At 35.4% G+C, this 15,857-nt stretch overlaps 1 protein-coding gene across 1 annotated transcript in view; it reads right to left on the reverse strand.

Annotated features, from left to right (window-relative positions):
• The window catches only part of VWA3B (von Willebrand factor A domain containing 3B), a 59,481-nt gene that overhangs the window by 18,712 nt on the left and 24,912 nt on the right, over positions 1–15,857 (reverse strand). Inside the window, 12 exon segments of the mRNA XM_066176548.1 lie at positions 278–434; positions 556–592; positions 1,353–1,553; positions 2,219–2,325; positions 3,476–3,603; positions 4,992–5,174; positions 6,155–6,253; positions 9,269–9,400; positions 10,809–10,947; positions 12,716–12,870; positions 13,493–13,689; positions 15,403–15,519. Of these exon segments, the coding sequence (XP_066032645.1) occupies positions 278–434; positions 556–592; positions 1,353–1,553; positions 2,219–2,325; positions 3,476–3,603; positions 4,992–5,174; positions 6,155–6,253; positions 9,269–9,400; positions 10,809–10,947; positions 12,716–12,870; positions 13,493–13,689; positions 15,403–15,519 (1,652 nt within the window).

A 15,857-nucleotide genomic window follows, 5' to 3' on the forward strand; every position in this document is an offset into this window, starting at 1 on the left:
GCTCAAGAAATTGCCGAACACCCAACGGCTACACACTGCCATCAGCTGGTAACTGTGAAGGAACTTAAGGGTAAACCATGCAAGACATACTATCAACAGTTTTATCTTCTTACTGATGTATGAATGAACACTCAGATATGCATGATACATTTAGTGCACATCAACATCTACAATACCAGAAAATGTTATTATGACATTCATAGAAATAAATTTTAAAAATCCTTCTGTAAACGCTTTCAAGTTTTGTTCTAGCTTTCTAACAGCATAGGAGCATTACCTTATCAAATACTTTAGAAACTACATGCTTGTCCAGAACTGGGATGGATTTTGTACTGTGAGGGACAGTTGTAGGGGCTAAGGCATCCATGATGGTGAGTCGCCGAGCAGCCAAGCCATGGGTCTTTAACCACAGAGCTGAAGAGATATCTAGAGAGCTATAAAAGAGAGATTGTGAGATGTAGCACAAGGTAGAAATACATTTGAAAGGTTTGAAATGACTGAAGAAAATATGTAAACTGTAAGTTTTGTTGTGCACTTAAATACGCACACACATACCTTTTAGATGCCCTTTTCACATTCTGCATTTTCAGATCTAAGAGAAAACATTTGCATTTTGTTATCTCAGAGGTTTTGTGCACACAAAAGCATGCATAAATAAGTTGCCATATAACAGCATCAGTTTTTAAATTTGAGCCTACAAGCAGCATCATGCACAATGACTACACAACATTTCAGTGGCTAGGTTAATCAGTGAGAATTAGTTTTCCTCAGCTTCCTGGCGCTTCATCAATAGTAACAGTGTTACCATATGCCTCATGAGCCCAAATCAGCCAGCAAGGAAATTTATAAAATAGTGAGGCAATTTGTTTTTTAAACTTAAATTTGTTTTAATTTATTTATTTTTGATCAAGACCAAAGATTAACCAGCTTATTTCCCAAGTCAAGATATGACACCAAGTATTACCACTAATGAGATTGCCAGGAGTAGCTAATTTAAAGTATACCACTATGAAAATATCTATAAAAGATATATAAAAACTAAACATAAGATGCTGAAATGTAAAAAAGTCAAACATCTTTAAGTGTCATAGGTAAGGTCATGGAGGATGTATCACAAAGTTCAGAGTTGGACTAATTACTGAAGGAAATTATTACTATCTGGATGTATTTCTAAGCCCCATTGAAAATCCAGTTGTAAATGGCTAGTTTGGGACTGGAAGGAGTCTGTCCACAGCTGTAAGAACACTGTCACAATACCCAACTTCATGTCCAACTCTGCATCTCTGTTGAGTTTCAGTCCTTTGTGCTGCAGATCTGCACAGTTTTGCCTCAAACGATGTATCACTAGTTACAAATGTTAATGGGAGAAACCTTATCATCTGCCCCACTTGGAGCTTCTTGTTCTGTCAACTTGCCTTTGAAAATGGTTGTACATTTAACACCCTTCTTGATGGAAAAACTCTTTTTCTCTGGAGACACTCCTTCCTCTGGGCTTTCTTCCCTAGATTTCACACCATGGCTCAGGATTCGCAGCAGACTTGTCTTTGTTTGATCTGTAGTTGTTGAAAGAGAAAGGAAGAGCTAACTTACTGCTCAAATACATGCCTGGGATTTTTGAGTTCCTCTTTGCTATTCAGTTTTTAAGGGACTGCCTACACAATACCTCAAACAGAAAACTACTTCAACACTAAGTTGTACTTTGTATTTTCCCAAAAGATGAGGGTTAATTTTACTTCAGCTGGGTAAATTTAGTTTCAGATCACATACAAAGGACACTTCCAGGAGAAATGCAGTATTATGGGTTTAGTAAGGGGAAACATTAGTGTAAGTAATGCTGTAATTCGTACAATATAGATCACCTCTTTCTTCTTGTCAATTATGTACTTACTTAGAATAAAAAGAGATCAGGGTTTAGTATCTGCTGTTAAAAAACTGTTTACAGAGCTTTCAAAACATTTGGCTAAAATAGCTAGTTTTTCATGGCAGGGCCTGCGACAAAGCACAAATGAGCAGGCATTTGTCTGTTTGGGCCAAATGAGTAAGATGGCTGAAAAGCAGAGATGAAGAGAAGTTTAGATTTTCAAAATGATGATTACTTAAGTCAGCAAACACTTAATTTGTTCCCAAAATGAGGGATGATTTTTGCTATTTGCAATAGAATCTTTTCAAGTTAGTGAATGAATTCTGTTCACAATTACACAGCTCATTTGAGTCTTACCTGCATATAATGCTTTTTTTCTTCGGGCTGGACTGGCCACACTGTTTTGCCCGGTTTGCTCATGTGATGGCACTGATGGTTCTTCTGAAGCACAGGATGGCCTACTCCTAAGAAAAGTACTCAGCTCTTCAGTGTGTTTAGATACAGGGACACACTGTGTGTCTGCTTTTGATTATCGCTTGCAAGTGACAAAAATAAATTACTGCAAATATATAACACCAGTTCAAAAAACTCTAAGCTGAAGTTTTCTGGCAATTTAAACACAGATTTCAAATGCTTCAAACAGTGCAAAATATTTTTTTGTTATACTAATATGCATTTCACAGGAGAGTTCAAAGGAGGTTAAAATATTCTTTGGTTTTTAAATTATTTAAATGTAATTTCTTAGTTTATTTAAAAGATGTTCATTACTTTTAAGGTAACACCCTCATTCATTTTTAATAAGACCAGAATGTTCTATAATAGCTACTTTGAATCCCAGGGCTAAGTAACTACCATCAGGAATTAATACATCTGCCACATACACACATATGCACATATATATATATATATATATATATATATATATATATATACATACATACACACATATATATCTATGTCCCAGTGTTGATAAAAAATAAAATATACAAATTCTGAAGTAAATACTTTAAAATATTTTCATACTGGACATCCTACCTGCCCTTTCACACATGAAATCGTAACACATCGCTGTCCACTTTCATTGATTTTCACTTTATTTTCATACCTTTACTGTTTTAAATAAATATCTATCTTAAAAATGTGATTTCTTTTAAAGCATTTTTTAATATTTTTTAGTATCACTGCACAAATAAATACACAAGTATATTTGTACATAAATTGTGTTTCAAACAGCACATCCCAATGGGCAGCCATTTAGTCATGAGGTATCAAGCCAGCTCGACTTAGATGACAATAATTTTTCATGAATTCTCTAGGTCAGAGGGACCAATTATACCATGTTTTGGAGACAAAAAAATAATTTCCCCTCTTTGCTTTAATTATTCGTAATATGTTGAGACTATTGGTATATTTGAGAAAGTTTTGTTTCAGGCATCACAGTATTAGTAAATTTTTTCAGATTTTTCTTTTTCTTTACCTTGGCTGTTAAAAAATAAAAAAACAACAAAAAACCAAAACAAAGAGTAAGAAAACAACAACCCTTCCTTAAAAAAAAGAGAAACAAAAGACATAGTTCCCACCTATTATTAACATACTAACAGAACGAGGACATACTTATTCTCTGGATAATTTTCTTCATTATAAGAATTCATCATCAGACTTTTCTCATGAAAGGTCTTTGCTTTCTCTAGATCTTTCTCTCCTTGATCAATTTCTCTTTTCAAAAGATGTATGTCTTTATTCTAACAAAAAGAAAATCAAATGTTTTAGTACAATTACTCCAAAATACGTTTCATTTCTGAACTGAAATGATGCAAGTTCTGATAATAGTTCTGAATAATGACTCAGGACGGCTTCCAAATTTTGTGTACTTTTTCAGGTAGGCTCTTGTGCTTGGCATTATAGCCTTTCAAATAATTCTTCCTTTCTAGGAAATTGGCAAGCATTCCCTAATGAGCCAATTACCCCCTGAGATATGAACAGGTGTATTTCTGAACAAGGTAACAAGGTCATTAACTCCACTCATTTCAAGCAAGCATGAAAACAAGTAAGCAAATAAATAAAATACAATATAAGATATGTACATTACAAGGGGTAGCCTGTCATTCTCCAGATCCGAGCTCTACCACGTACTGTCCTAGGCCCAGGGAAGCAAAAAACATACTCTTCAAGTGAACACTGGAACTGACTAGGAATCATTTAGGCTAGAGGAGGAAACAGGAAGGAAATTTCAAGAATGATCCCCTTACAGCTCCCACAGGGCCACAGGCTCCCATCTCCAAGTCTGAAGATGTACAACACAGACTCTGGCCCTCATTATTCCAACATGAGCAGTGTCACACAGTCCACACCAGCAGAACCACTGAAATTGCCCAGTACACTGACATTTTTCAAGAGCTGGATTATTTTCACATCTACCTTCTAATTGGCATCCGTAAAGTTCAAATTTCCCAGTACTGTCTTGTTACTGCTTGCTCTCATGGTTCAACTACCACCATTTCTGAAATCTATGCAATCAGTTCAGAGTGTTAATTTTAATTAAAGGAAGAATACATTTCAAATGGATGTTTCTGTTAGTCTATTCAGAAATTTCCTGTTGGGGATTGTTGAGCTGCTTAGTCACACTTGATAGATGATTGCTATTCTAGTCATCTTACTCCTTATAGATCTCTCCCAAGTAGCTACTGTAGAACAAATCCATAGAAATATTATCATTCAAATTCAGCTCTGCATTCTCCTATTTATTAACAGGATACAAACCATATTTTCACTTTAAACAGTAACTTATTTCTGAAACAGCAAAGATCACGTGTTTCTTCCAGAGCTGATTTGGTCTACATGTACTTTCAGGTTTTTTGTTTTCAAGGGGGGGCATCAGGAGAGGGAAAATGTGTTTGCAACAATAGCACTACAAATGTACTTTGCATTACATTTAGCCTTTTTTGTTGCGGTCTAGAAAAAATTCACAAGCGAAATAATCATATTATGGCATTCAGAACATGTCAAATCTGACTAGGATTAACCCTCTCTTTTTTAGTAACCTACTGTAATGTGAAATCACAATAATGCAAGTCATGTGGCTCTTCAAAGTAGCATGCAGCAGAAAATATATTTATTTTCAGATACTCACAACAATAAACTCTGTAGTATCAGGGTCACTCAAATAAATGTTGTAATAATGAAACCGTCCCCCAGTTTTAGTTGATAGTTCATACAAAAATTTATTGGCTTCTGTATCATCACAGTTGAAGGATACAGTATGAACGGGAATTTTACAGTGAAGTTGGACTTCGGTCAAAATTATCTGGGGGGGCTGAAAATCAAAAAAAATCTTTATGTTAAAAATGGGGTATCTAGAAACATATTTATCAAAACATGGAGAATTTGTAAGATTTAATCAGTTGTACTGTTGCTCAGAGGCTGATACAGATCAGTTAAAAGCATCCACTTTATACAGATTGCTATTTCAATCAGAAATTAGCTAAATGAGCTTATTTAAAACTGATTTTGAAAGACTGATAGATACATTGAGGCACATGATGTAAACTGCAATAAAATCAGTACTCTGTTTCTGGAGTTTTAAAAAGAAATTGCTAACATTTAGGAAATTAAACTCTGTATTAGTGTTTGGTATCACTGGATATATATAAAAATACTTTTGGAAGTATATGAGTGTGGATCTTTTTAAGAAAATAAATTAGTTCAAAGAGAAGTTGATTCAGTACCAGGAAACAAAGTAGAGGCTGAGAAAATAGGAAAGTTAGTTCCTTCCTCCCATAAAGAAATAAAAACTGGGTGAAAAAGTAGATATACCATATCCAAAAATGCTGAATGACCTGGTAGAAAAAATATGATTGACTCAGTTCTCTAAATTCTGATAACATTTCAGTTGCTCAAAATACTCGAAAATCTTGACAAATTAAGCAAAGCTTGCAATATAATTGTTGTGTTGGTTGAACTTTAATAGCTGAAAGCAATATCAGCCATTTCCTTTTTTTTTACTGTTAGAAAGGTATAAAAGACATTATTAACAAGGTTAAAAGAAATTACTTATTCACTAATTTTGAACTTAAAAAAAATATTAAAAATAAGAAAATTAATAAGTGTACATGAAGCCAAATTATTCTTTGGTAAAACATTAATTTATGTACTTAGATAGAAAAATTGTGAAACAATGCCAGTAAACATCCAAGAGACTCCAAAAGACTCAGCACTGCAGGCATGACATTCATCTCATAATTCCAACTCCTGACACTCCATCTCTGCATTTTCTGTTTTCTCACTTTGAAATACCTGGTCAGGTCTCCCATCAGTCAAGAGATAAATAGCCTGAGTGTCAGTATCAGCAAGAGCAATCTGGAGAGCTTTGAGTGTATTTGTGGAACTTCCAACCTAAGAAACCAAAGAGAAAAAGACAAAGAAACAGCTATAAATACTAACATTTCTTTGCCTCTGTTCTTAAATTCATAATGGTGGTGTACACATTCAAGGATAATACAGAATCAAAATTACTAATAAAATGGTGAAAACATTTATGTCACATAGCTAACAAAAGCTAAGCAAGTGTCAAAGTAACATAAATTGGTACCAGATTGGTATTCAGTGTTTATGCAAACACACAGAAGCAAAATCCTGGCAGCAGCAATCTGAGCTGGACCAGCAAAAGCAATCACTGAAAGACTATAAACAGATAGGAAGATGTAAGACAAAAGTTTCTCTTCATTTTTACCACTGATGCTCCTGCTCGCCAACTCATCACACTCCCTTGAAACACATATTTTACTTAATCAAACAGTACAAAAGTTGCTCCAAAGAGTTGCACAATTTTATTTCTCCAAAACTGGTAAACCAATTCTTGGTTTTCCAAATATATGTTTCCAGACTCTCTCCCATCTACCCCCTTCAGACATTAACATAAATTTCATTTATATTTTAGCACAAAAAAAGTTACCTAAAGCAACAAAACATGCCCAGCAAACTAATGCTGTGCTCACAAAAACTTTCCATTGGAGTAATACTAGCACTTTTCCTATGTCATTCACATACTTAGTGATTGTGATCTGTCTTTCTTCTTTTTACACTAAATTCAATGAAATGCATTTCATGGCTTAGGAACCTAAGCTCTACGTTTTATATCTACAACTGCCCACCTTTCAAACATTGTGTACAAAACCTTCCCAACTAAAGGCACGTGTAAAGTTTACCAGTATGAAAAACTATTTCATCAAGTCTTAGTCTCTTAATGGAACCAAAGCAAAACCTCTATAAGCATGAGTCTGTTTTATGCTTGTTTAACACCTGAGTACTGCTCCAGAGGGCAGTGAGGATTGTAGTGGTGTAAGAAGAGATTCGGGATCCATGTATACAATGCATTACAGAAGATAAATGTAAATATCTAACATTGACCCATACATGCAAAAATATGCTATGAGATTGCATTATTTCTTCAGTCCTATGAACTGTGTTAAAATTTCTTCCAGTCCTTCCCACCAGCAATCTGTTCTATTAAAAACGGCAAAGGACATCAGGTGAAATGGAATAGAAGGTACACTCTGAGAGTTCCTCTGTACAGCTACACAAGAGTATATGGGCCAAACAACATGATAGCTCATCTACTTAATTATCCTATCTTCTAACTCACAAGCAATCCTTACCAGTACCCACTCATAAGAAATAACCAGCCTAAGCTGTTAAATTTATCTAATAGTCCTGATCTTTTAGTAATTACAAAATTTTAGACACATCACTCGTTATCATGTGTAAATTGGCCAAACTGATTTAAAACAAAAAAGCTTCTTTCTCCTCTTTTCACATCATGGGAACATAGGGTGGATGCTGATGACATGCAGAAAACAACCCTGTACCTTATGGTAAAAGCTGTTCATTTTAGGTTTCTCAATTGCTACTGTTACAAATAAAGAACAGTTCTGTCAGTGTTTAAACAACAATGACGTTTTTCAACTACATAACAGTACTACCACTACAATTTGAAATGTTATCACATCTAAAGGATTTCTAATCTAAAGGATTTCTATTTTGTTGATAGCTCAGCTTCCTTATCCTGGGACCAAAGAGCATAGAATGCAATCAAAGGATCTACTCTGAATAATATTCCGGAGCAACCCTCTGTTCATTTCAGCTTCACTAGAAATCCAGCTTTTTGATCTCAGATTTATGCCTGCAATGCTTAAAAGAGGCTAAAAGGTCAGCAGCAGATGTCATCCCTGAAAGAAAGTAGACTGTTCTTGTGCCATTTCCATTTCAGATATCTAGATCTGAACTTAGAATGAAATTTATAAAGAAAAATTCACATTCACTTTCATGAATAATGGTGGAAAAGGCCATTCACTAATCCACATGCAAGATGGTACCAAAATATGGTAGTTCAAAGTATTATTGAACTTGCATGATGCTGTACAACATACATGACTTAAACAGAGACAAGTTTTCAAACCTCAAGGAAGGCAGCAAAGTAAGGCTAAATAAGCTCAGTTACAGGTGTTCAGCTACTCAAGCAGGCCACAATAACATTTCCTTTTCTCTGTGTGTTGGTCTGTTAGTATTTTCTGAGAATACCAACTTACTGATCTTCCTTTGTGGTCTCAGAGGTATTATGTAGCTTTCCCAATGCACTCATCCCCAGGAATTTCATATTAAGTCTGAGGAAAAGCTGTCACAATGCTGAGGAGTTCTATTACATGAAGAAGGGGGGTTGTGCTAGAAAACATAATGTGGGATGTATCTATACCTTTGCATGACTGATTTCTAGTCCTGTGTTCATAACATGGCTGTCCACATTTTACACATTAGGTGGTCCTAAAGCTGCTGATAGTTACAATCTGGCAGATGACTGTGACAAGCGGTTCTTTGTTTTGAGGAAAAACACTGCCATTTTGGCCACTGTCAGAGAGAGAATATTGGGTAGATAGATGTTTGGCCTGAGTATGTTTGTTCTTACGTTTCTGTGGCCCATAAAGTTAGCTATCTATCCATCAAAAGGGACTAGAAATGCTTCTCCAGTTTGCTGGCTTTGGTTTCCTCTACCACCTCTGAGCTGTAAGTTGGCCAGCAACACCTCTCACCCATGCAGCAGCCCTGCAGCAAGAATTACAAATTTAAACACAGCATCTGAGCAATGAATCTATGGAATTCAAATTGGCCAATGCTGGCATTGTGGCTACTAAACATAGCAGGCTGCAAGTTGAATTAACATGATTTTATAAACAGGTCCATTGTTAAAGGATTATTATACCTGAAAAACACATTGTATTCAGATCTACTTAATTTTATCCATCATCTATATTGTCAGCTTACTCAAGTCAAATACTTAGTCTATGCAAAATCACCCCAGCCATACAGAAAGTGGAGAAACATACACAACTTTGTAATAATTAGCTGCCATATTACCTCAAGTCCTTTTATCCAAAGCCAAGCATCTTGCAAATTGGCCTCATTAACTTCAACAAGTTTCTCTTGCCATGCCACTGCTTGGGCACTAAATTTCACAAAGTTAAATCTCTTCTTGTGTCTCAGTTGCTCCTGCAAGAGACAGCATCTGAATTTCACCTACCATTAAAAGAAATAATACTTTTACCCTGAAATACTGAGTAATAGCAATTATTTTAGTTTTTATATGGCTACCTATACGATTACAATAAAATATTATAACATATATAATAAAAGTTGTGGTGTACAGAGAGACACACAAAACCAGAGACAATTATTGCTTGCAACTATTAAGATTGCTTGAAATTCCCATATATTCATATTTCTCAAACAATTTAAACAGCAAATGTGTAGGAGGGTATGAAAGAGAGATATGAAACTGGATAAGATCAGTGGTATAAGAAAGAGATTATCACTGCCTACCAGAAGAAACTGAGATCAGAAAGAAAGTAAGATACCATTTAGAGAAGGAGAACAAGAATCATATAAAGAGACTGGCAAGGGGAAGTAGGACAGGAGGAGAAAATTGAGAATTTGCTGAAGCTGCTTTTGGACAGAAGTTTTAAGTCAGGGAAGATTTGTGCAAGCAAGTAGAAACTTTCAGAGCCTGAAGTCTTTGCCTCCTTTTCACAATTTTTGTGCAGCTTTCTGTGAAACCTCTGGCACAGTATCTAATATATTTCTAGTGCTGATCTGCTTAGAGAACCACATGATACTATGCCCTATGACTTGAGCACTTAGCTCAAAAATCTCTCTGTCATAGTTTGAATTTTTTTAGTCCTACCAATGATTGCTATCAATGCCAGACTGAATTTCCATCTCAGTTACTTCCCTTAGGACTAAAGAAATTTAAGATTAATCATGTCTCTGAAATATTAATGTAAACTTAGGGGACACCATTGTAAACTTCTAAAACTAGACATGACAAATTCTGTCTTAGGTGTGTCTCCCAGTATTCACAGCTTTTGAAGTACTCCTGTACTTTGCCAGTCCCTTTGCAAAGTCACTGTAAGATGCAAGGAAGTTCAAAACATTCTACACCCTCTATTGCAGAAGTATGAAAGTGAATCTAGAATACCCATTACAAATCACAACAAACCAATGGAATTGGATGATACTGCTTAACAGTAAAAATGAAAATGCAAAAAGGTGTTTAATGGCATAGCTTGTTTTTGGTTTGGGTTTTTTGTTGTTGCTTGTTTTTAGTTTGCTTGTTTTTCTTTTCTTTAGAAGGGAGGCGGCTTGAGGGAAAGAACTACCTAAGCCTTTTTAATTTTTCATATTTTCTCTAGCTTTTTTCCAAATAGTTGTATAAATGAGGGGAAAATAAAAATTCTTAACTAAAAAATGAACACATGAAGAAAAATCTAAATATTTTTATAAAGCTGCTGATTTAAAAAAAATATTAAAAAATAAACAAAAAGCAGAGTAACAACCATCTAGAAAAGAATCGTTTACTCTAAAATGCTCCTCAGCCTTTAGAGTCATCCTTTTATCATACCTGCATTAGCTGAAATATTTTTTCCTTCACTAGTGGCAGCTTGTTGTTCATAGACTGGGATGTATCAATAAGAATATAGACATCGTCTTCAAACACATTCCCAAAAAGCCCTCTGCTTCCTTGTTGAAGCCACTTAATTCTGGAGGAGGACAAAAAAATATCAAAACCTGTTCTGTAACATCTTTGGAGCTCTGTGTATCAGAATCTGAAAGGTAGGATCTTTTTGTCACTGCTGTACCTCTTATTCTTTTTCCCTAAGCACCTATTAGCAGGCACTGTCAGAAACCCTTGAAGAATCACTTCCCTGTCCCTACATAACATAACAAGACATTTTTAGTTTCTTATTTCAATAGAAATCTGGAGCCAGAAAAAAAAAATAGACAAAACAATACAGCACCTTTATAAAGTCAGTTATCAGGTAGTTTGGGCTGGGAAATCTAATGTGGAAGCAACTATAACTATAATCCCTGTATCTATTTTCCAGACTCACCTCAGTAAATCATTTAAGCCTATACTAGTATGCCTCCCTTCTCAGGAAACCACTTGAGAACCTCTTGTCCAAGGAATTTAAGGACTTTGAAGAGCTTTAACACAACACAGATGCTTCAATGGTTTGTGGACCTGAGCCTTAAATACAGAGTTAGATTAACGTTTTAAACAGGACTGGAGTGTGCCTGCCAGTTAAATACATGCATACATACTGCTCTGCACAAGAACATTTCCTCAGTAATGGCTTCAGCTAGTCCAAATCTGATTTCCCTTGAGAGTCATAAAATACTCATCTACACTGAAACAGACATCTAACACACGGAACATCATGGCCTTGAGAATAATATTCATTTCCACAAAAAGTTTCAGAAAAAAACTATATAATGGAAATGTAAGGATACTGCTACAGTAGCCACTGCTAGCTATTTTGTCATTAGTTATTTCATCCAAAGTGTTTGATGAGGTCTACCAAGACTTTTTAACATTCAGATGAAGCATTTAAAACAGCAAGCCCTTAATCTTGACTCGGATTTCAAAAATACGTACTCACCAAAACTGCTTATCTCAAATTTTACTTGGACAGTACATAAATGTTATCCTAAATACAGTAAGATGAAGATAAACTAGAAGGAAAAAAAAAACTCTATTTGACCTTGCTAAATATCATCAGGTTGTTATATTTTTGGTAGAGAAGGGGCAAAAAAAAGAGAAAAATTCACCAATAAAATGGAAGTCCAAATCCTGCTTTTTTCAGTAAGATATCTTGTTGTCCTAATATACAAACCAGAGGGCAACATTTATTTTTTCTGTTCTGCAATAGGTTTTCCTTAGACTGCCTATTATTTTGTAGATGTCATACAAAACCTAAGTGTCCATATGGCTGCAGAAATGTACATGAGGCAGCTAGTTAGAGCAGTGAACTTCTGATTATGTGCATTACTTAATAGCTCATGCCCTGACTGATGTAGACTCTTCAAACTTGTCTTCAAAACAAAATTGCAAAAAGGGCAGATAACCACTATCAGTACAGGCACAAGCCAAGCTACGCTTCTTGGTGTCACAAGGGATCCTAGGTACACAGCATTAATGTTTATTAAGTTTTATTGATGATTCTTGAAGTTGTCTGCCCCCTTATAGTTCCAATAATTTTTGGCACTTTTAGCAGTAATTCAAAAATGTTCAGACTGGCTTTCACACCTGTGTTTCAGAAGGAGGACAAAAGTTCGAAATCTTCATCAGTTTTCTTCTATGGCTACTAAGAAACCCAACATACAAGATTCTGATTTAAAATAGGCTTCTGGCTTAGTACTTCTGCCGTCAGTTTACCAACCACTTCAATTTATTATGACAGTAAATGTCAAACTTTTCAACGCTCACATAAAGAGAGCAAACTGATTTTATGTGAAAGAAACACAAACCTTCCTTCCAGTTGTCTGAGAGCTGTCCTCATTTTCTCTTTGTACTGCTTATACTTTTCTGTAGTAACATATACATGAACTACAGATCCATCTTTCCAGAGGGTATGTACAAACTTGTCACAGTATCTTGCATGAATTACCTTCCTCTTTGTCTCCTACAACAAAGAAAAACATATGTCATGTGGAAAACATATTATTTTGCAGTGCTTTTAATATCTGGGGAACAAACTTCACAGATACATGCTCATTGCACATGAACAGGAATAGGAATAAACATGGGATATGGTGGTCACAGAATTTGCTCCTAGAAAGATTCAATAGAAATTGGTTTTATTCTGGCAGCTAGCAAAAAAACAGAAGCTTACCAAACAGTGCAATAGTAAAGCTTGATAAAAACAAATAGAAGACAAATTAATCCAAATTTTCTTAAGGAACTGGAAGACACTGCAGCAGCTGAGACTAACATATCCTCCAAAGATAACAAGAAATCTTTGCCCCACCCCATAGAAACACAAAGAAAACCAAGGCTTTGCTTAAGCCAGTCCTGATTCTTCCTTTTAGCTTTTATGTCAACCAGCAAGGAGTCCTTAAAGCAGTCATTATCAAAAAGTTCTTTGAGACATTCTTATTATACGTATCAATAATTAATAATATGATTTTAACAAAAACTACAAAACAACAATGCCATACACTATATCATCAATTTATCCATCAACCAAACTTTAAAAGAAAAAACAAACAACTCACAGGACATGAGGGAAAATTAACAATACTTACAGCATCAGTTTGTGAACATTCATCCTCTGGTTTAGTTTTTATGTCAACAAGCCCATCTACATGGCGAAAAACACAATCAGCAAGTGCATCATAAAGTGTGAGCTTCTGAGCTTTTAAGCCATACCTCTGCAACCACTTCTCAGAAGTCAAATATTTATCAGTTACATGTTTTGGTAATGGATGATCGTCTTTGTTTGCTAATAAAGAAAATAAATAAACAAAATTTCCTGTATAACATGGTTCATTTTGGATAAGCTATTTTTAAAAACAGACCCTGATACTGGAATCAAAATTTTCAAACATGTTCTGCTTACTCTGACAGCATTGGAGTGATTTTTAATAGCCTATACTTCGGCTGAAGGGTTTTTTCTTATGAGACAACTCACTGCAACAAATTTTTTTGTAACTGGAAAAAACAAAACCACCAGAAGACAGGGAGCAAAGACAATAAATAGTGAGATCAACGTACAAAAGGAATTTTCTTAGTAGTTAAATTACAAAATGCCAGAAAGTATTCCTGAATAAGATGTCTAACTTGAAGGTGAATCATTTGAGAAAATGAAACAACAGAAGATAAAATTGAAAATACAGTGAAGACCATTGGTTAACATTAATCTTTTTAGAGATGGCTATTTAAAATAAAAGGCAAAGAAAACAAAACAAAAAAAAAGTCATATTGTTTTACAAATAATCTAAGGACTATGTTAAGGTAGGGAACTGCATAACTCTGGACACCAGTATAGTATACAGACAATACAGATAAAATAATAGGATACAGGATTCTCCACTCACGCATCACTATTCCAATAAATCACACCTAAACCAAATGACAAAGCAGTGAATTTATTTTGTCACACTTTAATTTTGGTGGACCAAGCAGTATAAATGTCTACTCAGTTTAGATGCAGCTACAATGATCACAGTAGTAAGATACTGAGCCTGTAAATAAACCTATGGAGGCATCTACTGCCCTCACACACACAGAAATCAGCCAACATCAGGGCAGGGGCATGATCAGAGCCTGTTCATGTGGAAACCTTTGCTTTATGATTGCTTGTGGTCCTTAGAAGAACAAGTGTCACAAATGTGCTTATGCAATTTTGAAAAGAAAACTTTTGTTTTCTTTCTTCCACATGCTTTACATAGAGCATCTCCATTTTTTCAGGACTGAGTAGCTTCTCACTCTCCCTTGTTAAAGCCTTCCAGAACATAACTTCAGAACCAGCTGTGCTTTTGTCTCCAGAAGGATTCAATCCAATCAAAATGCACAGAACAATAAATGAGCCATGTTCTAGGCTAAACATAATGGCAGGAGGTACTGGTTTGATGAATAAACGTGGATGTTCCTCTATGTTTTTTAAGACAGAAGTTGTCAGAGCTCTTACTCTGAATTGTTTTCAGACCTCTGCCCTTGACAAAAATGCAATCCCTCTGCTTCTTCCCTTTATGCGGAATGAACTAGCTACCAGGTTGGAGGCTATCACAAGAAAACTGTGACAGGAGAGGGATGAGGTATTTCCCCAGCACTGTGTAGAAAAAATGGAAGATTTACTGGTTCAGGCAGACAGGAAGAGAACACAAAAAAAACCCCAAAATAACTTCCATTTCCTAAAATCCAGGAAACTTCTAAACCCAGCCACTGGTAAATTAAAAATGGTGGGTTTCAGCCTGAGCTGTTAAAGTTTAGCAAGTTTAAGCCATAGTAAACAGAGAATTGAATTGGAAAGTTTTAAGCAATCCTAAGTTTAGCTAACAATTATAGGTGCTATATAGACAAATAGCTGCTATACCCTGTATATAGATATTTTTGAGAAAATCATCCCCAAATTGATGTGCAATCAAAACTGTTCTCAAAAAGATGTCGATCATTAACATAATGGTAGCTGTCTTGAAAGAAACAGAAATGATACCATCTTGAGAAGCAGACTGGTCAGATACTGATAACATTTTCTGAACTTGTCTCACTGTACTCCTGGCCTCCTCCAGCTCTTTCCAGATCAAAAAGACATCTTCACAGACACCAGCTACTGCAAGAGAAATAATAAATAGAGCTTCAAATTTTTATGCAATTCCTGCTTTTTGTAACTCTTTAATCACCACAAAGTCATTGGTATATCCAGATGTTGCCATATAACCTTGTTTTCTTGAGGTCCCATTGCAATGACAAGTCCTGTTCTCTGACAGACTTCAAAAAAGGGCTCAAACCTGGCTCCAGGATATGACAGGGGTTTAGTATGTTCGAACTAACCTACAAAGTTGGCCACAGATTGTTTCCACAGTGGAAGCAAATACATTTTAACACTCTCGCAAAATAATAAGGAAACTGCACAATCAAATTCACTTGTTGCCCCCCGGGCTTCATTCC

Source organism: Chamaea fasciata, unplaced genomic scaffold (assembly GCF_029207755.1).
Source record: "Chamaea fasciata isolate MVZ Bird 193981 ecotype frontalis unplaced genomic scaffold, bChaFas1.0.hap1 SCAF_2, whole genome shotgun sequence".
Classification (NCBI taxonomy): Eukaryota; Metazoa; Chordata; class Aves; order Passeriformes; family Sylviidae; genus Chamaea; species Chamaea fasciata.